The sequence below is a fragment of the Lagenorhynchus albirostris genome, chromosome 5, assembly GCF_949774975.1.
Source record: "Lagenorhynchus albirostris chromosome 5, mLagAlb1.1, whole genome shotgun sequence".
Taxonomy (NCBI): Eukaryota; Metazoa; Chordata; class Mammalia; order Artiodactyla; family Delphinidae; genus Lagenorhynchus; species Lagenorhynchus albirostris.
In genome coordinates this window covers 33522114-33545943 of record NC_083099.1, presented here as the reverse complement: position 1 = coordinate 33545943, position 23830 = coordinate 33522114, and the positions used below count along the sequence as shown (strand labels likewise).

At 38.3% G+C, this 23830-nt stretch overlaps 1 protein-coding gene across 1 annotated transcript in view; it reads left to right on the top strand.

The window, feature by feature from the left end:
- DNAJC13 (DnaJ heat shock protein family (Hsp40) member C13) overlaps positions 1–23830 on the top strand; it is a 124187-nt gene that overhangs the window by 87694 nt on the left and 12663 nt on the right. The window contains exons 42-51 of the mRNA XM_060149843.1: positions 1194–1307; positions 10318–10434; positions 11573–11750; positions 13096–13187; positions 14806–14905; positions 17077–17151; positions 17389–17501; positions 22377–22546; positions 22709–22751; positions 23128–23301. Coding sequence (XP_060005826.1) covers positions 1194–1307; positions 10318–10434; positions 11573–11750; positions 13096–13187; positions 14806–14905; positions 17077–17151; positions 17389–17501; positions 22377–22546; positions 22709–22751; positions 23128–23301 — 1176 coding nt within the window. The remainder of the gene's footprint in view (positions 1–1193; positions 1308–10317; positions 10435–11572; positions 11751–13095; positions 13188–14805; positions 14906–17076; positions 17152–17388; positions 17502–22376; positions 22547–22708; positions 22752–23127; positions 23302–23830) is intronic.

Genomic DNA, 23830 nt, shown 5'->3' with positions numbered 1-23830 from the left:
TTTGTTTTTTTAATCTAATCTGATTGAGTCTGTTTTCTGGTGCAAGACACTGCCTTTCAGATCCCCTGAGTAAGAGAGAAGTGCTTTAGATGCCAATTTTGATCTTGGTTCTTTTTCCGGACTTTGTGTTCACCAGTGTGAAGTATTTTGCTGACTGAAAACATTCTTTCCAGAAATACTAACAAGTTGTTGATTAACTACTACAGGAAAGAAAAAAAAAAAAGTAACACTTCAAAATTTTGGCCTGGACTCCATCTGGATTTAATAAAATACTTATTTTAAACTGCCACTTCTCAGAGTTTTAAAATTTTCTTCATGATAAATTTTTTCAGTTATTTTACTTAACTGGTAGTTCATGTTTTGAAAACAAGGGTTGGATGTCTTTTTGTAAGATGGAGGTAATAACCCACTGCTTTCCTCCTAGCACAGAGCTCTGTAAATGTAAAGTGTAAAAAGTTCTTATTAAAACATTTAGAGAATTCCTGGTATCCCAATGGTTAGGACTCTGCTCTTTCACTGCCGAGGGCCCGGGTTCAACCCCTAGTCAGGGAACTGATATCCCACAAGCCACAAGGCACAGCCAAAAAACAACAACAAAAAACATTTAAAGGAGAGTTAAATGTCTATGTGTACACTTAAAATTGAGGAGAGCTAAACAAAGGGAAAGCACCCTGGATGGCTAAGCAGGCATAAGCTATGTCTGCAGAACTACAAGGTTTGGCCAAGAAAACCAGAACTGAGTCTCTGCCCATAAATTTTACTTCCCTTCCTAGGAGTATGCTTCATAAAGACTTAGATTTTGTTTTCAAATATATGTATGTAAAGGCAGTATGGTATGATTCTTTTTAAGCTTACATTTACTGAGTTTATAAAATGCTTTAACACAGGATATCATATGTAATTTTCACAAAGCAGAGCAAATGTTAAGAATGTGAAGTCAAAACAGACTCAAATTTGAATCCCAGTTTCACCACTTAAGGGTTGTGAGACCTGGGGCAAATAGTTTGATCTTTCTCAGTCTTGATTTTTCTCATCTGCAAAATGGAAAATATTAACATACTTGGTAGAATTACTGAGATCTGTTATACTTAAGGCACCTATTACGGTGCTTGGCATGTCATAGACAATTTTAATGAATGGTAATTTCAATATATTTCCTAAATATTATAAAACAGTAATGTTCTTTCTCCTAGATTTTGAAGATGCTTAACAGTAACACAGAGAACCCCTATTTGATATGGAACAATTCTACAAGAGCAGAGCTACTTGAATTTCTTGAATCCCAACAAGAAAACATGATTAAAAAAGTATGTTATTGTTTTATAAATTACTTACTCTAATGGAATCTCTGGAAATATAACTTAGTATTGACGAAACAGAAACCCATTATTTCTCTATTGGGTGTTGATCAAGCCTATAGGTTTTGCTACCTAATATTTGGCCCATTTAATAATAGCATTCTTATTATATTTAATATACATTAGGATTTTTTGTTGTGTTTTTAGTTACCATTTACATATAGCTGTCTTCTATTTTAACCAGTTTTTGTGCCCAGAAGCTCTGTTTTAATTGTTCTCTTTAGCCTCTTTTCCCCAGTAAATTAAAATTGCTTTCTGGTATCAAAATTGAATAATTTCTCCTATCCTGCCACCTTCTAGAGGAGAAACTATTAAGCCATGAGAAAAACAAAAGACAGTAAGTAGAATGGGAGATAAGGAGAAGGCCTGGATAACACATACATTAGATGGTTGAGTCTTGATTGTTTAGAAGTTGTGTTTTGGGGTTTGGACTTCATTAAAGAGTAACCATCACTGGGTGTCCTGAATTATTCAAAATTTAGTTTTGAATTCATTTCATGATAGTCACTCAGAGCTCTTCATTGATAGAAGTTTTGAGAATTACAGAGCTAGGGAGAACAAGTCTCAGATTTCTATGTATCATCTATTCTTTTTTTTTTTTAACATCATTATTGGAGTATAATTGCTTTACAATGGTGTGTTAGTTTCTGCTTTATAACAAAGTGAATCAGTTATACATATACATGTTCCCATATCTCTTCCCTCTTGCGTCTCCCACCCTCCCTATCCCACCCCTCCAGGCGGTCACAAAGCACGAAGCTGATCTCCCTGTGCTATGCGGCTGCTTCCCACTAGCTATCTACCTTATGTTTGGTAGTGTATATATGTCCATGCCTCTCTCTCACTTTGTCACAGCTTACCCTTCCCCCTCGCCATATCCTTAAGTCCATTCTCTAGTAGGTCTGCCTTTATTCCTGTCTTACCCCTAGGTTCTTCATGACATTTTTTTTTCTTAAATTCCATATATATGTGTTAGCATACGGTATTTGTCTTTCTCTTTCTGACTTACTTCACTCTGTATGACAGACTCTAGGTCCATCCACCTCACTACAAATAACTCAATTTTGTTTCTTTTTATGGCTGAGTAATATTCCATTGTATATATGTGCTACATCTTCTTTATCCATTCATCCCATAATGGACACTTAGGTTGCTTCCATCTCCTGGCTATTGTAAATAGAGCTGCAATGAACATTTTGGTACATGACTCTTTTTAAATTATGGTTTTCTCAGGGTATATGCCCAGTAGTGGGATTGCTGGGTCATATGGTAGTTCTATTTGTAGTTTTGGGGGTTTTCTGCGGTACGCGGGCCTCTCACTGCTGTGGCCTCTCCTGCTGCGGAGCACAGGTTCCGGACGCACAGGCCCAGTGGCCATGGCTCACGGGCCTAGCCACCCCACGGCATGCAGGATCTTCCCGGACCGGGGCACGAACCCGTGTCCCCTGCATCGGCAGGCGGACTCTCAACCACTGCGCCACCAGGGAAGCTATTTGTAGTTTTTTAAGGAACCTCCATACTGATCTCCATAGTGGCTGTACCAATTCACATTCCCACCAGCAGTGCTAGAGTGTTCCCTTTTCTCCACACACTCTCCAGCATTTATTGTTTCTAGATTTTTTGATAATGGCCATTCTGACTGGTGTGAGATGATATCTCATTGTAGTTTTGATTTGCATTTCTCTAATGATTAATGATGTTGAGCATTCTTTCATGTGTTTGTTGGCAATCTGTATATCTTCTTTGGAGAAATGTCTGTTTAGGTCTTCTGCCCATTTTCGGATTTGTTTGTTTGTTTTTTTGTTATTGAGCCGCATGAGCTGCTTGTAAATTTTGGAGATTAATCCTTTGTCAGTTGCTTCATTTGCAAATATTTTCTCCCATTCTGAGGGTTGTCTTTTGCTCTTGTTTATGGTTTCCTTTGCTGTGCAAAAGCTTTTAAGTTTCATTAGGTCCCATTTGTTTATTTTTATTTCCATTTCTCTAGGAGGTGGGTCAAAAAGGATCTTGCTGTGATTTATGTCATAGAGTGTTCTGCCTATGTTTTCCTCTAAGAGTTTGATAGTTTCTGGCCTTACATTTAGGTCTTTAATCCATTTTGAGCTTATTTTTGTGTATGGTGTTAAGGAGTGTTCTAACCTCATACTTTTACATGTACAAGTCCAGTTTTCCCAGCACCACTTATTGAAGAGGCTGTCCTTTCTCCACTGTACATTCCTGCCTCCTTTATCAAAGATAAGGTGACCATATGTGCGTGGGTTTATCTCTGGGCTGTCTATCCTGTTCCATTGATCTGTCTTTCCGGTTTTATGCCAGTACCATACATCTCGATTACTGTAGCTTTGTAGTATAGTCTGAAGTCAGGGAGCCTGATTCCTCCAGCTGCATTTTTCGTTCTCAAGATTGCTTTGGCTATTCAGGGTCTTTTGTGTTTCCATACAAATTGTGAAATTGTTTGTTCTAGTTCTGTGAAAAATGCCAGTGGTAGTTTGATAGGGATTGCATTGAATCTGTAGATTACTTTGGGTAGTACAGTCATTTTCACAATTGGATTCTTCCAATCCAAGAACATGGTATATCTCTTCATCTGTTTGTATCATCTTTAACTTCTTTCATCAGTGTTTTATAATTTTCTGCATACAGCTCTTTTGTCCCCTTTAGGTAGGTTTATTCCTAGGTATTTTATTCTTTTGGTTGCAGTGGTAAATGGGAGTGTTTTCTTAATATCACTTTCAGATTTTTCATCATTAGTGTATAGGAATGCCAGAGATTTCTGTGCATTGATTTTTGTATCCTGCTACTTTACCAAATTCATTGATTAGCTCTAGTTGGTCTCTGGTAGCATCTTTAGGATTCTCTATGTGTAGTATCATGTCATCTGCAAACAGTGACAGCTTTACTTCTTCTTTTCCAATTTGGATTCCTTTTATTTCCTTTTCTTCTCTGATTGCTCTGGCTAAAACTTCCAAAACTATGTTGAATAAGCATGGTGAGATTGGGCAACCTGGTCTTGTTCCTGATCTTAGTGGAAATGGTTTCAGTTTTTCACCATTGAGGACGATGTTGGCTGTGGGTTTGTCATATATGGCCTTTATTATGTTGAGGAAAGTTCCCTCTATGCCTACTTTCTTCAGGGTTTTTATCATAAGTGGGTGTTGAATTCTGTCAAAAGCTTTCTCTGCATCTATTGAGATCATATGGTTTTTCTCCTTCATTTTGTTAATATGGTGTATCATGTTGATTGATTTGCGTATATTGAAGAATCCTTGCATTCCTGGAATAAACCCCACTTGATCATGGTGTATGATCTTTTTAATGTGCTGTTGGATTCTGTTTGCTAGTATTTTGTTGAGGATTTTTGTATCTATGTTCATCAGTGATATTGGCCTGTAGTTTTCTTTCATTGTGGCATCCTTGTCTGGTTTTGGTATCAGGGTGATGGTGGCCTCGTAGAATGAGTTTGGGAGTGTTCCTCCCTCTGCTATATTTTGGAAGAGTTTGAGAAGGATAGGTGTTAGCTCTTCTCTAAATGTTTGATAGAATTCGCCTGTGAAGCCACCTGGTTCTGGGCTTTTGTTTGTTGGAAGATTTTTAATCACAGTTTCAATTTCAGTGCTTGTGATTGGTCTGTTCATATTTTCTATTTCTTCCTGATTCAGTCTTGGCAGGTTGAGCATTTCTAAGAATTTGTCCATGTCTTCCAGGTTGTCCATTTTATTGGCATACAGTTGCTTGTAGTAATCTCTCATGATCTTTTTTATTTCTGCAGTGTCAGTTGTTACTTCTCCTTTTTCATTTCTAATTCTATTGATTTGAGTCTTCTCCCTTTTTTTCTTGATGAGTCTGGCTAATGGTTTATAAATTTTGTTTATCTTCTCAAAGAACCAGCTTTGAGTTTTATTGATTTTTGCTATCGTTTCTTTCATTTCTTTTTCATTAATTTCTGATCTGATCTTTATGATTTCTTTCTCCTTCTGCTAACTTTGGGGTGTTTTCGTTCTTCTTTCTCCAATTGCTTTAGGTGCAAGGTTAGATTGTTTATTCGAGATATTTCCTATTTCTTAAGGTAGGATTGTATTGCTATAAACTTCCCCCTTAGAACTGCTTTTGCTGCATCCCATAGGTTTTGGGTCATCGTGTCTCTGTTGTCATTTGTTTCTAGGTGTTTTTTGATTTCCTCTTTGATTTCTTCACTGATCAGTTCGTTATTAAGTAGTGTATTGTTTAGCCTCCTTGTGTTTGTATTTTTTACAGATCTTTTCCTGTAATTGATATCTAGTCTCATAGCGTTGTGGTTGGAAAAGATACTTGATACAATTTCAATTTTCTTAAATTTACCAAGGCTTGATTTGCAACCCAACGTATGATCTGTCTTGAAGAATGTTCCATGAGCACTTGAGAAAAATGTGTATTCTGTTGTTTTTAGATGGAATGTCCTATAAATATCAATTAAGTCCATCTTGTTTAATGTATCATTTAAAGCTTGTGTTTCCTAATTTATTTTCATTTTGGATGATCTGTCCATTGGTGAAAGTGGGGTGTTAAAGTCCCCTACTATGAATGTGTTACTGTCGATTTCCCCTTTTATGGCTGTTAGTATTTGCCTTATGTATTGAGGTGCTCCTATGTTGGGTGCATAAATATTGTTATATCTTCTTCTTGGATTGATCCCTTGATCATTATATAGTGTCCTTCTTTGTCTCTTGTAATAGTCTTTATTTTAAAGTCTGTTTTGTCTGATATGAGAATTGCTACTCCAGCTTTCTTTTGATTTCCATTTGCACGGAATATCTTTTTCCATCCCCTCACTTTCAGTCTGTATGTGTCTCTACGTCTGAAGTGTGTCTCTTGTAGACAGCATATATATGGGTCTTGTTCTTGTATCCATTCAGCCAGTCTGTGTCTTTTGGTGGGAGCATTTAATCCATTTACATTTAAGGTAATTATCAATATGTATTTTCCTATTATCATTTTCTTAATTGTTTTGGGTTTGTTATTGTAGGTCTTCTCCTTCTCTTGTGTTTCTTGCCTCGAGAAGTTCCTTTAGCATTTGTTGTAAAGCTGGTTTGGTGGTGCTGAACTCTCTCAGCTTTTGCTTGTCTGTAAAGGTTTTAATTTCTCCATCAAATCTGAATGAGATCCTTGCTGGGTAAAGTAATCTTGGTTGTAGGTTTTTCTCCTTCTTCACTTTAAATATGTCCTGCCAGTCCCTTCTGGCTTGCAGAGTTTCGCTGAAGGATCAGCTGTTAACCTTATGGGGATTCCCTTGTGTGTTATTTGTTGTTTTTCCCTTGCTTCTTTTAATATGTTTTCTTTGTATTTAATTTTTGATAGTTTGATTAATCTGTGTCTTGGCGTGTTTCTCCTTGGATTTATCCTGTATGGGACTGTCTGTGCTTCCTGGACTTGATTAACTATTTCCTTTCCCATATTAGGGAAGTTTTCAACTATAATCTCGTCAAATATTTTCTCAGTCCCTTTCTTTTTCTCTTCTTCTTCTGGAACCCCTATAATTCGAATGTTGGTGCGTTTAATGTTGTCCCAGAGGTCTCTGAGATTGTCCTCAGTTCTTTTCATTCTTTTTTCTTTATTCTGCTCTGCAGTAGTTATTTCCACTATTTTATCTTCCAGGTCACTCATCCGTTCTTCTGCCTCAGCTATTCTGCTATTGATCCCATCTAGGGTATTTTTAATTTCATTTATTGTGTTGTTCATCGTTGCTTGTTTCATCTTTAGTTCTTCTAATTCCTTGTTAAATATGTCTTGCATTTTCTCTATTCTGTTTCCAGGATTTTGGATCATCTTTGCTATCCTTACTCTGAATTCTTTTTCAGGTAGACTGCCTATTTCCTCTTCATTTGTTAAGTCTGGTGGGTTTTTATCTTGCTTCTTCATCTGCTGTGTGTTCTTCTGTCTTCTCATTTTGCTTATCTTACTGTGTTTCCGGTCTCCTTTTTTGCAGGCTGCAGGTTCATAGTTCCCGTTGTTTTTGGTATCTGTCCCCAGTGGCTAAAGTTGGTTCAGTGTGTTGTGTAGGCTTCCTCGTGGAGGGGACTTGTTTCCATGTTCTGGTGTATGAGGCTGGATCTTGTCTTTCTGTTGGGCAGGTCCACTCCTTGTGGTGTGTTTTGGGGTGTTCGTGGCCTTATTATGGTTTTAGGCAGCCTCTCTGCTAATGGGTCCATTTGTGTTCCTGTCTTGGTAGTTGTTTGGCATAGTGTGTCCAGCACTGTAGCTTGCTGGTCGTTGAGTGAAGCTGGGTGTTGTTGTTGAGATGGAGATCTCTGGGTGATTTTCGCAGTTTGATATTACAAGGAGCTGGGAGGTCTCTTGTGGACCAGTGTCCTGAAGTTGGCTCTCCCACGTCAGAGGCACAGAACTGACTCCTGGCTGCAGCACCAAGAGCCTTTCATCCACACAGCTCAGAATAAAAGGGGGAAAAAGTAAGTAAGTAAGTAAAAAGAAAGAAAGAAAGAAAAGAAAGAAAGAATGAAAGGAAGAAGATAAAATAAAGTAACATAAAATAAAAGTTATTAAAATAAAAAATAATTATTAAGAAAAAAATTTTTTTAATTAAAAAAAAAAATGGGCGGACAGAACCCTAGGACAAATGGTGAAAGCAAAGCTATACAGACCGAATCTCACACAGAAGCATACACATACACACTCACAAAAAGAGGAAAAGGGGAAAAAATAATATGTCTTGCTCTCAAAGTCCACCTCCTCAATTTGGGATGATTCGTTGTCTATTCAGGTATTCTACCGATGCAGGGTACATCAGGTTTATTTTGGAGATTTAATCCACTGCTCCTGAGGCTGCTGGGAGAAATATCCCTTTCTCTTCTTTGTTCGCACAGCTCCTGGGGTTCAGCTTTGGATTTGGCCCCGCCTCTGCGTGTAGGTCGTCAGAGGGCGTCTGTTGTTCGCTCAGACAGGATGAGGTTAAAGGAGCAGCTGATTCGGGGGCTCTGGCTCACTCCGGCCTGGGGGAGGGAGGGTTACGGATGCGGGGTGAGTCTTTGGCGGCAGAGGCCAGTGGGATGTTGCACCAGCCTGAGGCGCGCCGTGCGTTCTCCCGGGGAAGTTGTCCCTGGATCACGGGACCCTGGCAGTGGCAGGCTGCACAGGCTCCCAGGAGGAGAGGTGTGGATAGTGACCTGTGCTCGCACACAGGCTTCTTGGTGGAGGCAGCAGCGGCCTTAGCGTCTTATGCCCGGCTCTGGGGTCCGCGCTGATAGCCACGGCTCACGCCCTTCTCTGGAGCTCCTTTAAGCAGCGCTCTTAATCCCCTCTCCTCGCTCACCAGGAAACAAAGAGGGAAGGAAAAGTCTCTTGCCTCTTCGGCAGCTCCAGACTTTTTCCCGAACTCCCTTCCCGGCTAGTCGTGGTGCACTAACCCCTTCAGGCTGTGTTCACGCTGCCAACCCCAGTCCTCTCCCTGTGCTCTGACCAAAGCCCGAGCCTCAGCTCGCAGCCCTGCCTTCCCCGGCGGGTGAGCAGACAAGCCTCTTGGGCTGGTGAGTGCCGGTCGGCACCGATCCTCTGTGCGGGAATCTTTCCGCTTTGCCCTCCGCACCCTTCTTGCTGTGCTCTCCTCTGCGTTTCCGAAGCTCCCCCCGCCCCCGCCACCCGCACTCCCCACCCGCGAAGGGGCTTGCTAGTGTGTGGAAACCTTTCCTCCTTCACAGCTCTCTCCCACGGGTGCAGGTCCCATCCCTATTCTTTTGTCTCTGTTTATTCTTTTTTCTTTTGCCCTACCCAGGTACGTGGGGAGTCTTGCCTTTTGGGAGGTCTGAGGTCTTCTGCCAGCGTTCAGTAGGTGTTCTATAGGAGCAGTTCTATGTGTAAATGTATTTCTGATGTATCTAGTTTCAAGGTTTTCTAATAATTTCAAGGATACAAATAATCATGAGGCACAAGCAAAGCAGGGGGAGGTCCTGGGTCACCAGTGCAGCTCCTGTAGTGCTTTCTTGCAATCTTCTCTTCACAAAGACAGATCCACGCAAAATGGAATGATAACCCTCGAGCCCACAGATGGAGACAAGGGGTCTTTGAAGGCGATTCTAAGGCAGCTTCGCATGGAGCAGCATAAGTCGGGATCCTGTAAAGTGTTGTCTCCCTGAGTCACCAGGGAAACCACAGACTTAATCTTGTCACCCTCAAAGACCTGCAGTGGGATGACCTCCACATCTTTGCCATGTCTGACAGCCTGCTAGTGTTGGAGGGTCTGCTGCAGAGGTGGGGGTGGCTGTGGCTCACCGTGGGGGCCTCATCTATTCTTTTACCAGGAGAGAACATCATTCTTTCTTCATTTATTAGCCCTTTACAACTTACTATACACTTTTACATATTATTTTAGTCCAACCTAAATTTTGAGTGATTTCCACCTAAATCTTCTTGGGGCTATTTTTTTCCCATTCCTCTTTCCTATCTTTTTCTTTGTCCTTAAATGGAAATTCTTCTTGATTTGTCAACCCCTCTACTATTACCTTGCCTTTTTATTCAGAGACCCTGTTTTCCAGCACTTTTCACTTAATGTATTACTTTTTAAAACCAGTCCAAATGTGTTCATTTCTTAGCTCTATCACCCTATATCTGACTGGGCCAAATGTTTGCTGAGCGGATAGAGAAGAGCCACGTGTCATACTTGCTTATGAACACTTCATTGGCTGACCTCAGTGATCTTTTGAAATATTAAAATGAGTTACAATATTGATCTTTGGATTAAGAAATAACGTAATTCTATGCCTTTTCCAGAGTCTATATTACTGATTACAAACGTTAAAATTGCATTGAGTGCTGTGATGTGTATCCCACCACATTTTTCCCTCTGGAAAATGAATGGATCTTTCAAGTTATTTATCTGCTAAGTTATTAAACTCTGAATATGGATAGATTAATAAACCAGACACTAATGATTCCAATTTACCTCTCACAATCTGTTTTCTTTTTTAAAAAGGGTGACTGTGACAAAACCTATGGATCAGAATTTGTCTACAGTGATCATGCCAAAGAACTTATTGTAGGGGAGATTTTTGTTAGGGTCTATAATGAAGTCCCTACTTTCCCACTCGAGGTAAGCTCTCTATTTTAAATTTTGTCTGACACCTTTGATCATTTGTTATTGAAAGCTACTAGTTTATTCACACTGAATATATTGAAATAATACCTGTTTTTTGCCAAATGCTTTATACTAACTTGGGTATGTGACCATTGATAACTTATGATCCTCTTTATTTTGAATGTTAAAGAATTTAATTTTGTGGATTCATGAATAAGAATTTATTCCTTTCCCAGCTGTTTCTGATATTATATGCATAATGCTACCCCACTGTACCATGTATATATGCCTTCAGCTTTACTGTTCTCTCATGGAAGTGTAAGGCCATTTACTTACTCATTCCATCATGTTGAATATCAGACCACCAGACAGTAGTCTGTCTCTGTCCCATTTTTAGAAGAAAATAAGAAAATAGAGGTGGAAAGCAAAGAGAAGTTTTAGAAGATGACTGGGGTCACACCAGGTCATCTCTTGTGATGATCCCAAATCACTTCTGGAAGCAAATGATCTTCTTTTCCTTCCGTAGTGCTTGGAAATCATGTAGGAAATTTTTGTTGCAGTTATTTTGGAGGGGTGGCAAAGAGAATTTGTTGGTTGATTGGTTTGTAAGGAAGAAAGAAGTGAGGCTATTTCTCTAAAGCAAAGAGTTTGCTCTTGGAAAAAAAAGAATTTACTAAACTGTAACATTTACTATTTATCACAGAATAATATCTATAAATAGCTGCTAAGCAGAATGAGTTCAGTGATTTGTGAAATGTCTTTGAAAACTGTCTTTTGAATTTATAATCTAAATATATATAATTTTTAAATATAAAACTATAACCAAATTGTAGAAGTTACATATCATACTATCAATACCTTGGTAAAGGGAAGACATACGCATCTCAGAATTATTATACTGAGATACTGATGGGAGTATATCAAATCTCTAATGGATTTGGACAAAAATGTTAAACACTTCCTAATGCAATTGGGTTTTGTCCCCTTTCTCCCCCTTTCCCCACTTAATCCATAGGTATATTCATGTGTATGTATAATTTAATCACTTTCATGGCTTGAAGTATTTTGTTGTTGTTTTCTCTGCTGTGGAGTCTTTGTTATAGGTTATTTCTAAGGGCACACTCGTTTTTAAATATTTTTCCACTCAACTTAGGTTCCAAAAACATTTGCTGCAAGTCTCTTGGATTATATAGGCTCCCAAGCCCAGTACCTCCACACATTCATGGCTATCACTCATTCTGCAAAAGTGGAGTCAGAGCAACATGGAGACCGCTTGCCAAGAGTGGAAATGGCTTTGGAGGCTCTGAGAAATGTTATAAAATATAATCCAGGTGTGTGACTATACCCTTGATGAATAAGATCCTACAATGGAAGAGCCCAAAAATTCCAGTTCTCAATTTTACCAGGGAAATGCAGGAAAAATTGTACTTGGTTATAATGTTATACTTTGTATAACATTAAGAGGAATTGACCCCATAATATTTTTACCTCTAAATAATAGTCTGGAAAGAGAGGTCAGGTCACCATGCTTAGAATAATTCGTATCTTTAAGAGCATATGACTTTCAATGAGTTGAAAAGGCAGAGTAGCTTGCTAGTGTAAAATATCACATTGATGACATAAATTGACATACTAAGTATCAATATAAGGGCTTAAATTAGATTTATTTATTAGGTGATCTCATTTTTGTGTCTTCTGGTCCCTAACACAATGCCATGTTTTTGAAAAACTGCCTGAAGTTTTTGGTGTATAAAAACTGAAATAGTAAAGTGAGAATTGTCATTTTTAAAACATCTTTAAGAAGGACATTTCCAAGAACATTATCACTCTTGCCTGACTTCAGGGAGATGGATGGGTGAAAATCTGAAAGCTTCTTCCAATTCTAACTTTGATAACAAGTATAGAATATAAAACCTAAAACAATATATATTCAGTTTAAGTTACATGAAGACCTCAAATCTTTTTTATTAACACTTAATATTATCTTTCATGTAGTTCTTTGCTCTTTTCACTATCTATTACAGTAATACATTATTCAAATAAAATAACCAACAATAATTAAATATTTAAGAAAATAAGTCATTCCCATGGTATATATACATGGGGATGTTTTTAAAGGCAGTATTATAAAATCTGAAGAAAACTTCATTTCTTATTGTTTGGAGTTGACATATTAGATACAAAGGAATTGCAGTAAAGCTGGCTATTGATTTGGCACCTTCTTGTTTATAATGTAGTTCTCAAGTGGCAGGGTTCTAACTCAGTCTTAATTAAAAGCCAGATGATGTCACACTCTCCCCAAATGTAATTAGGCTGACTCTAATTACTGTAGCTCTACGGTCTTGAGGTAAAGAGTAAAAATACCACCTTACACTTAATTTTTGAGTTGTATTTGGATTGTGTGTTTGATAAATTTCTTGTTTTTAGCCTGTGGGTTAACTAGGGGTGGGGATGGAAAAGACGACAAAAGAAACCTAAGATAGTCTAATATCATTTAACTTCTTAAGATTTACTGCTCCTTGTGATACTTCACTCACTTTGTGTCACAAATGTTAAGAAAAGTTTACCAGAGACTTATAATTGACAGTAAACAAAATGTATATCAGTTTCCTAAAGGTGGATAATTTAGAACATCTCTTGGAAATAAAAATTAAACATTTTATTTTTACTTCCTAGGCTCTGAAAGTGAATGCATTGGGCACTTTAAGTTAATATTTTCTCTTCTTCGAGTCCATGGAGCTGGTCAAGTCCAGCAGTTGGCTTTAGAGGTAAAAGAATTTTGTACTAAAGCATGTTGTCTTTCCTACAACTTACTATACATGGTTTGATCCTTGATTAATCATCATCTAAAGTTGAATGGAAGTTTGCATATGGTTTTTTTCATTTTTCCTATTAAGCCAAGTGAATATGTTTTTAAAATTTGAATTAATATGCTCATTTTGAAGAGCAAGTATTGTACAGTGTTCAAGGTACTTTCCCTCTGTGGTCATCGTCTGTCATGCATTAGAACTTGGGATGCATTTGTACAGTGTCATGTGGCGTGAGTTAAAGAATGGGCTTTACTTGGGAAGCTTGGAAGCCACAGATCAACAAGAAAAGGAGGCAGGATTTCCCAGATCTCTCAGTGTCCCCACAGAGAGACATGTTGAGACCAGGGCACTGTGCTGGCTGCACACTGTGGGTTTGTGTTCCCTCCCCCTAAGTTGCTCTCCCTTCTTATGGTCTGGTACAAAAGCAACCTTTCCAGTGAGGGTGACAGGCAGACACCTGGTATGTTACGCTGTTTACAGGAGCTGTCTAGGAAAGGCAGCTGCCCAGAACCTGTGGGCCTTGACGGTCCAAGAGTGGTTGGAGGCCCCTCCTTCAGGAGAATGAAATCATTGGTCCCACAGGAAGCTGTTTGGGTGGAGCCTTTTCCTCTGGGAGAAGCAGGAAGACCCTGGTCACAGGGGGCTCCTTGTCCAGGCAACCCAGAGTGAGCTCCCAGGGTATTTTTTCAGATGATCCTGCCTATTATAACACACGATTTATTATGAAGAACACCAAATTCAACACTGTGGTAACAGGTTAATGAGTACTTTATGAATGATTAAGTGTTCTTAGATTGCAGTTTGGTTTAAAAAAGATGTTTAATAAAATAATAAATGTTAAATTGTTCAAAAACCTTAACAAGCATGTTCTTTAAATTGAAAAGCATGCTTCTCCACTTAATTCCTTCAAGTATCTTGTAACTCTTTAAATAAGCATTATTAAATCTAGGATATTTTGCTTTGAGATGCTGACCACATAGTTCAAGTTAAGTGACATTGATCTTTAGATCAATGTATATAATAAGTTAGACTTAAAAGGTCATCCTCTTTGAAAGAAAAACATGCATATTTCTGTATAATGGAAAGATAGACCTAATCTGTTGTGCTGGGCACTGAAGACATTTACTATCTCCCTCTAAAAGAAAAAGTCCCAGTAGTAAAGATGATTATCTTCCTAATCACTTGCCACCCCAAATCTACAATTGGAAAGCACTACAGTGTACACCATAGTTCTAGAGCATGAACTGGTGTAGAATTGAAGCCTTCTTATAAGCCTCAAGATTGTGAATGGGTGCTAAAATATTTGTTTAGATGATTATATTTAATTCTTACCTCTAAATTAATAGAAGGCTAATGTATATAATATATGCATTAGCATAAACAGTTTTTATTCTCAAAAGAACAGGCCAATCTTTTAAAATTAAACCCTTGCCTAAAAATTAAATATATTGTCCTCCAAACATTTTTCTCACTTTGGTAAAGCCTTTAGTTTATTTAGGTCTGACTAATTTGACTTAATTTGTTTAGGTCCAAAATTATTTCCAGAACTCTTAACATCCTATTTATTAATTTTCAGGTTGTGAATATAGTGACGTCTAACCAAGACTGTGTCAACAATATTGCTGAATCAATGGTTTTGTCCAATTTATTGGCTCTTCTACATTCTTTGCCATCAAGTACGTATATTCACTGGAATTTTTGAAACAACAGTACAGTCAACCCATTGAGGGGAGCAGTTACACAGATGATACAAAACCTCTGACACAGTGTTATCCGTGTTTTGTTTTGGAATATTTTAAGTGGTATTCTTTTTTTTTTTTTTTTTTGTGGTACGTGGGCCTCTCACCGTTGTGGCCTCTCCCGTTGCGGAGCACAGGCTCCGGATACGCAGGCTCAGCGGCCATGGCTCATGGGCCCAGCCACTCTGCAGCATGTGGGATCCTCCCGGACTGGGGCATGAACCTGTGTCCCCTGCATCGGCAGGCGGACTCTCAACCACTGCACCACCAGGGAAGCCCTAAGTGGTCTTCTTTATATTAGATGTGTCTTTCTAATTATGTTTTTACATAAGCTAATTATTTTGCATTTCTCATATCAAAAGTTGAAAGAGGTAAGAGAGATCGAAAAGCAAAAGGAAAATAATCTAGGATTTTCAATTTGTTGAGTATAAGCTACACATGAGTAATTGAGAATTGACTAATATTCCATGGTTTATTAAAAAAAAACACACACACACAGTTGATCTTGGATGATAGGAAAAAATGCTTAAGATAAAAATCACCTTGTGTTAGCTTAAAGTTCAATCCTGCATTATTTGTCCTTTACTGATTTGATGCTGATAGCGACTGTTACCACCAAATGGTATCAGTTTTTTAAAATACACCAACCTGATTTCTTGAATACAGCCTGAAATAATATAGACTCCTTACAAACTGTACAGTCTTCTAGCATAAGTGCTAGGATCAACCTTGAGATTGCTTTTCAAAGGCAATTGGCGATACTAAGTCCAACTTTGCCACTTAACTGTCAGCAGACATTGCTCAGTTGGCTTTGCTAGCCCCTTGGAAGTCATGTTAATCTTGACTTCACACCTGTTCACCTCCTTGAGAGCAGCAACCTGTCGCATTCATTTTATGCCCCAGTGCCTTGCACGTGTTAGGGTCAGTGAGTTGAGTGGAGTTCAGTTTCCATTGAATATTTTTGTTTTCTTTAATAAACGACGTTTGAAATAGCTCTTTAAAATGACAACTTTTAAAAGTCATTCACAGATTATTTTTATCATCCCTACAACCTTAGTTGGTTTTTCTTTTTTTTTAGTTTTTAACAGCTTTACGAGGCTTCAAACAATGCAAAATTAAACTGATTGATGAAGTGAAGAATGTTACAGAAGTCATAACTTGAAAGTTATTTTATATTCATATCGGATTTATATAGTCCAGTCATTATTTTAATCTTACCGGTAAAATAGCTGACATCTAGATATCTCAGCCTACTCTGCTATCATTTATATTTTAGACTAAATTATCTTTAACTGTTTGCTAAGGGACATTAAAAACATAAAATGTTAACTTCCTCTAACCCCTACAAAGACTTGTTTTCCTTTGAAACTATGGTTAGAACAGTGGTAGGTTTTCAATGAAGTACTGTTGCTTCTCTTAAAAATCTGCTTTTGAGTGTTTTTTCTCCTGCCTGTTAACTTAGCTCAGTCTGGCTACCATCCTTTGTTGTTTTAGTCTCAGCCTAATACTTGGCAGCCTTCACCCTCTTTGCCAACTCTTTACTCCTTTGGTCACCTGTCTGTTGTTGCCATTTTGACTTTAGAAAAGTCCAGTAGCTGAGTCTACTTCAATGACAAGGGTGAGAAGCGCACAGACTATGTGCAGAAGGATGCTATTGTGTCTTAGATTGGAACAGTGTCTTGCAACTGCTACTTCCTACTCATTTCTCTAAGATACTAGCACCACATAAAAATTGTAGATCCCTGAATAGAGTGTTCTCAGGGTGTCAGGAGGTGAGAAGATTTTGTTTGCACAGTGAACAGTGAGGTAGCAAGACAGTATGGCATAGTGGTTATGAGTGTGGATTTTGGAAGTCAGACTTCTATAAACTTCTATATACCTCAGTGGTATAGTGAGCTATATCTCTCACTAGCTATGAATCCATGGGTTGGTCAAACTGGGTCTCAGCTTCCTCACTCATGGAGGCCACAATTCCTGTCTTGCTGGTTATTGTGAAGATGTAAGTATAATACCCTGTGTAGAACACCTAGTTCAGTGCCTGGCACTGGTGCCCAGTAAATGTAAGCTAATGTGATGATACATTCTTTGAAATGTCTTTTACTTTGTAGGTCGTCAGCTTGTTCTGGAAACTCTTTATGCTTTGACATCAAGTACAAAAATAATCAAAGAAGCAATGGCAAAAGGTAATGTATGGAGTGCTTTCTCATCCAGTCATGCTCAGTAATGGTGAGGCTTATTTTGAGCTGCTTTGTATAGTCTGATAAACTAGAAGAATGCTTTGGAAGGCTTACAGTTTAAAAAAAAAACAAACTGCATTGAGTTGAAACAAGGTTGAAAATGAATTCTACTATGATTCTATGATTGGAAAAGTCATTTTTTTTATTTAGAGTATAAACACTAATTCTTTCTTTCCTTCACAGGAGCTTTGATTTATTTACTAGACATGTTCTGCAATTCAACACATCCACAGGTTCGAGCCCAGACAGCTGAACTTTTTGCTAAAATGACAGCAGATAAACTAATAGGTCCAAAGGTGAGCACAAAATGGGTTCTTAGAAAGAAATTACTAAAGCTCTGTAACTTTGATAACGGATTTCATGAGCGTTACCAAAGTCTGAGATGGTGAGGAAATAACTTAATGTGAAAGTTGGAAGATCGACATACCTGAAATTATTCCTATATATTACTAGTTAGAGAAAAATTATAGTCGGCAAAGCCTGCACTAGAATTGAGAAGTCTTAAGAGAGTATTTGAATTATGGTGATAAAACTGTTCATCTCCCTTGAAGGAAGAACAAAAGTATATTTAAGTTATGACGGATGATACGTTAGGTTAGACTTTCACACTTCGAGGATTGGCCTGTGGAGGTAGCTTGTGAAGGAGATACACCCCACACCTGTATTAGTTAAAGCCATATAGCACGTGAGTGTAACGGCACCTTTGCTTCCCCTCTCTGCAGGGAGATCTCCCATTAAGAATCTGGAGCTAACAAGATGATCTCTGGAACCATGGTCCAATTTGCAGAGCAGGAACCTGTTAGAACAGCACTTCTAAATAGAATTGCATTCAGACACAGGTGTAATCAAAGTCCCCTTCTTCTGTTATTAAATCAGTTTCACATGAAGTAATGCTCACTGAAGCCAGCCCAGATATGAAATGAAGGCTCCTGAGCCTCCACTTCCAGAGTGTTAGGTTTTACTTTACATCAGTAAAACACATTAGATTCAGTTGTTTTTTTTTTTTCCTTGTCTGATCTCCTGAGAATCTGTCACAGGACCTGGAACAGTTTTACTTTGGGAATATGGTTAATAATCTGTCATCAACAGGGTTGATGGGATAAGGGCGATTGCATTTGGATACCTATAGCAAGGGTCCATAAAATCATGAACACTGATTTTTTAAAAAAAATTTTTGGCCACACCATGCGCGGCATTTGGGATCTTAGTTCCCCGACCAGGGATCTAACCCGTGCCCTCTGCATTGGAAGGCAGAATCTTAACCACTGGACTGCCAGGGAAGTCCATGAATATTGATATTTAATATTGAGTTTTCTTAAAGCTAGAGTTGGGTAGCACATAATTATAATGTCTAATATTACATGTTTTAAATAATGTTTTAGATATTTAAAATAAATATGTACTAGAATTGATTTTTGAGCGCTTCAGTAATTTTTTGACCTTTGAAATACATGAGGGACAGATTTTACCAAGGTGAATATATTTACACTTAAATTTTCTGTATAGGAAAAATACAAGTGTCAGCTCCTTAATTGAATAATTTGCAGCAAGAGATTCTAGAACTGGGGTCAGTAAACTTATTTTCCTTTTTGGTAACAACTTTATTGAGATATAATTGACATGCCATACAAGTCACACATATGAAGTATACAGTTCATTGGTTTGGGCAACAACAATCAATTTTAGAAACATTTTCATCAACCCAGGAAAAAAACCCATTCCCTTTAGCAGTCACTTCCCATTCACCTTCCCCTTAGCACCTGGCAACCACTAACCTACTTTCTGTCTCTAGATTTGCCTATTCTGAGCATTTCACGTAAATGGAATCATATGTGTCTTCTGTGTCTGGCTTCTGTCACTTAGCATAATGTTTTCAAGATTCCTCCATGTTGTAGCATGTGTCAGTACTTCCTTCCTTTTTATTGCCAAATAATATTCCATTGTATACATATACCACATTTTGTTTTTCCATTTATCATTTGAAAATGGACATGTGGATTATTGCTTTTTGGCTATTCTGAGTGAGGCTACTGTGAACACATGTATACAAGTTTTTGTGTGGATATGTATTTTATTTCCCTGAGAGTAGAATTTCTGGATCATATGGTAACACTATTTTAAACTTTTCAAGGAATTATCAGACTGTTTTCCACAGTGGCTGCACCATTTTACATTCCCACCAGTGATGTGTGAGGATTCTGATTTCTCCACCTCTTCTCTGACACTTGTTATACTGCGTGGGCCAAAAGGTTCGTTCAGTTTTTTCCGTAAGATGGCTCTAGTAGCACTTAGCTGTCTTTAACTTCATTCAAAACAATTTTGTTAGATTGAATGTGACAGCTGTCATATCAACGTGCATTTAAAAAAAGACTTAATCAATATTGGTTAATTTTTGTGTAGCCATTTTAATATTGAACATTTTTGGCATATTATGCTTTATTATTTCAAGAAAGGTAAAAATGCAACTGAAACGCACAAAAAGATTTTTGCAGTGTATGGAGAAGGTGCTGTGACTGCTGGAATGTGTCAAAAATGGTTTCAGAAGTTTTGTGCTGGAGATTTCTCGCTGAACGATGCTCCACGGTCAGGTAGACCAGTTGAAGTTGATAGCGATCAAATCGAAACAATAATTGAGAACAATCAATGTTATACCACGCAGGAGATAGCCAACATACTCAAAATATCCAAATCAAGCACTGAAAATCATTTGCACCAGCTTGGTTATGTGAATTGCTTTGATGCTTGGATTCCACATTAAGTTAAGCAAGAAAAGCCTTCTTGGGGCTTCCCTGGTGGCGCAGTGGTTGAGAGTCTGCCTGCCAATGCAGGGGACGTGGGCTCGTGCCCCGGTCCGGGAAGATCCCACATGCCGCGGAGCGGCTGGGCCAGTGGGCCATGGCTGCTGGGCCTGCGCGTCCGGAGCCTGTGCTCCACAGCGGGAGAGGCCACAGCAGTGAGAGGCCCGCGTACCGCAAGGAAAGAAAAAAAAAAAGCCCTCTTTACCATATTTTCTCATGCAATTCTCTATTGAAACGTAATGAAAACGTTTCGTTTTTAAAACAAGTTGTGACGGGCAACAAAAAGTGGATACTGTACAACAGTGTGGAATGGAAGAGATTGTGGGGCAAGCAAAATGAACCACCAGCAACCACACCAAAGGCCGGTCTTCATCCAAAGAAGGTGATGTTGTGTATATGGTGGAATTGGAAGGGAGTTCTCTATTATGAGCTCCTTCCAGAAAACCAAACAATTAATTCCAACAAGTACTGCTCCCAGTTAGACCAACTGAAAGCAGTACTCCATGAAAAGCGTCCAGAATTAGTCAACAGAAAACACATAATCTTCCATCAGGATAACGTAAGACCACATGTGTCTTTGACAACCCAGCAAAAACTGTTACAGCTTGGCTGGGAAGTTCTGATTTATCTGCCATATGCACCAGACATTACACCTTAGGATTTCCATTTATTTCAGTCTTTACAAAGTTCTCTTAATGGAAAAAATTTCATTTCCCTGGAAGACTGAAAAAGGTACCTGGAACAGTTATTTGCTCAAAAAGATAAGTTTTGGGAAGATGGAATTATGAAGTTGCCTGAAAAATGGCAGAAGGTAGTTGAATAAAAGGGTGAATATGTTGTTCGATAAAGTTCTTGGTGAAAATGAAAAATGTGTCTTTTATTTTTACTTAAAAAACCGAAGGCACTTTTTGGCCCACCCAATATATCTTTGTTGAGTATAGTCATCCTAGTGGGTATGAAGTGTTATCTCAGGGTTTTCGTTTGCATTTTCCTGGTGCCTAATGATGTTAAATGTCTTTTCATGTGCTTAAGTGGCCATTTGTACCTCTCTTCTAGAGAAATGTCTGTTCACATCCTTTGCTCATTTTTAAATTGGGTTGTCTTTTTACTATTGAGTTGTAATTGTCCTTTATATATTTTGGATACCAGTCCCTTATCAGATGTATGATTTCAAATATTTTCTCCCATTTTGTGGATGTCTTTCCACTTTACTGATGGTGTCTTTTTTTAACTTTGCTGAAGTCCATACTATCTTTGTTGTTGTTGTAGCTTGTGCTTTTAATGTCATATATAAGAAGCCATTATCTAATCCAAGTTTACAAAGATCTATGCCTGTATTTTTTCCCAAGAGTTTTATAGTTTTAACTCTTGTATTTATGTCTTAGATCCATTTGACCCAGAAAAGTGACACACATCCTGTTTTGTGGATGCTCTCTATCATGTAACTGACACTGTTTCCTTTAGTTCATTGGCTGCTAGGAGTTCAGGGCTAAATTTGTAATATATTGCTTGCAATTTTACAGAGCTTTTGATGTTTCCTTTGTGTACTGACTTCCTATTAGTCTCATTCATTGAAGTAAGAATCTGAATGAGTATACTCAGAGTATACACTGAATGAGATATTCATTCAAGTATGTGCTTGTGACAGGGGCTGAAAATACAGCGACAGCAAGACAGACTTGACCAGGGAAGTTTTCTATGAGATGAGATTTGAACACAGACTTGAATGACACAAAGGAGGGAAAACTATGTGAGGACCTGAGGGAAAAACTTATCTTTCCAACCTTCATTTTCCCTTTGTCCTTATGCCTCAGACTAATTTTCAGTTTGTGTGTATGTGTGTGTTGGATATATTTTTTAAGCTGTTTTTTAAATCCTTTCTGGAAAAAGGCACAGTATAATGTAAAACATAATATAGCAAAATAAATGCACTAAAAAATACTTGTACGACACAAAGGTAGCATGAGAAAAATTTGTGAGGGTGTGGGGTGTGGGAGGGGTGGAGGGACAGGGCAGCTAAGGGCCTTCTGGGAAGAGGGAACAGCATGTGCAGGGCAGGATCTGGCAGAGTGGTGTGCTCTGGGAACTTCACACACCACTGGTGCTGAATTTCTTAATGTTTCTTAAATTTGAGGAGGAGAGAGGAAATGAACCTGGATAGGTAAGTAGTAGCAGGTCGTAGTGAGTCTTGTTACCTTTGCATAAACCAAGGTTTATCTGTTCTCTCAATCCAGAATTTTTGGATGATAGTTGTGGCCCATATCAGCCATAACACAAATTACAGCAACATTCTATCTTAGAGAAATGTAAAGCAGACCAAATACTGAGATGTTTCCAATAGGTCTTTTTTCTTTCTCAAACCTCCTCATCTAGGTTCGAATTACATTGATGAAATTTCTCCCGAGCGTTTTTATGGATGCCATGAGAGACAACCCTGAAGCTGCCGTCCATATTTTTGAAGGAACTCATGAAAATCCTGAGTTAATTTGGAATGACAGCTCCAGAGATAAAGTGTCCATGACAGTTAGAGAAATGGTGCTTGAGTAAGTCAAGAGACACGCAGTAACTTAGGGCCTTCAGATGGGGTCACCGGGCAGGCAGGCATGCCTCACGTTGTCTGTCACCTCTCTAAGGCTTACTCTACGTGCATGAAAGTGTGTCTTGTGACTGAAGTTTGATGTCCTTTCCCCCTTTTTTTTCCCAAGGCACTTTAAAAATCAGCAAGACAACCCTGATGTAAACTGGAAGGTAAAGTATACTTTTATTCAGAGGAAGGAATTCTACATTTTACTGTAAATTTTTGTTGTTTTTTTAAATTCCTGATGAGTGAGTTTAATGCCAACCTTTTAGATACTTTGTCATTAAGAAACTTAGGTCTTCCCCTTGAAAATAAGGTTTTAAACATAAAAGTAGGAATACTCACTTTCAGAGTAAGTAACTTAATCAAAGGACTTTTTCTGAATTTTGTTAAGAGAAAATAAAACAATAATTTTTATTTGATTATATAATGACTATTTAAGGACTAGTTAATTTCATAACGATTTCTTTAATAGGGTTTTTATTTCTTGCTTAATGTACAACTAATGATGAGTAAGTGACTTGACTATTCTTTCTCTATTTAAAGTTGCCTGAGGATTTTGCTGTGGTGTTTGCAGAAGCAGAAGGTGAACTTGCTGTTGGAGGAGTTTTCTTGAGAATCTTTATTGCACAGCCAGCTTGGGTTCTAAGAAAGCCTAGAGAATTTCTTATTGCACTGCTAGAAAAGTTAACTGAGCTCCTGGAGAAGAACAATCCTCATGTAAGCTTTAGCTGTCAGCCAGACATTTCGTATAGTTTGCTAAACATGTTGATAGTGTTTCTGTTAAAACACCATCCTCATTGACCATACATTAAGAATTGGCTACCTCTTTCAATGTAGCAGCCACCCTTAAATTCACATATGCCTTGTCAAAAGTGAAACTTCTTGGTAAAAGTTGGAGTTATGTATATTGAGAGGATGCTATTTCTAACAATTATAGTAGCTCTGAAAGGTTTCTTCCGTCCCATTTCCAGTGATTGTATGGTTTTAAGGAGAAACCTAAATGTGCAGTGTAGAAACCTAAATGGAAGTGTGTCCTGCTAGGGCATGTTCTTCACTTAGCTTGCCATAGATGGCAGGAATGACCCTACTTAAAAAAATTGACAGGGGAGTCTTAACTACATGGGTGAACCCTGTACCTATGCTCAAAGCCAGAGGCTAGCAGGAAAGCAGGAGTGAGTAGGAAAGTAGACTTGGTCTTGGCTTGGCAAGTCATAAACCCTGATGTAATATAAGGTTTTGTTATTTG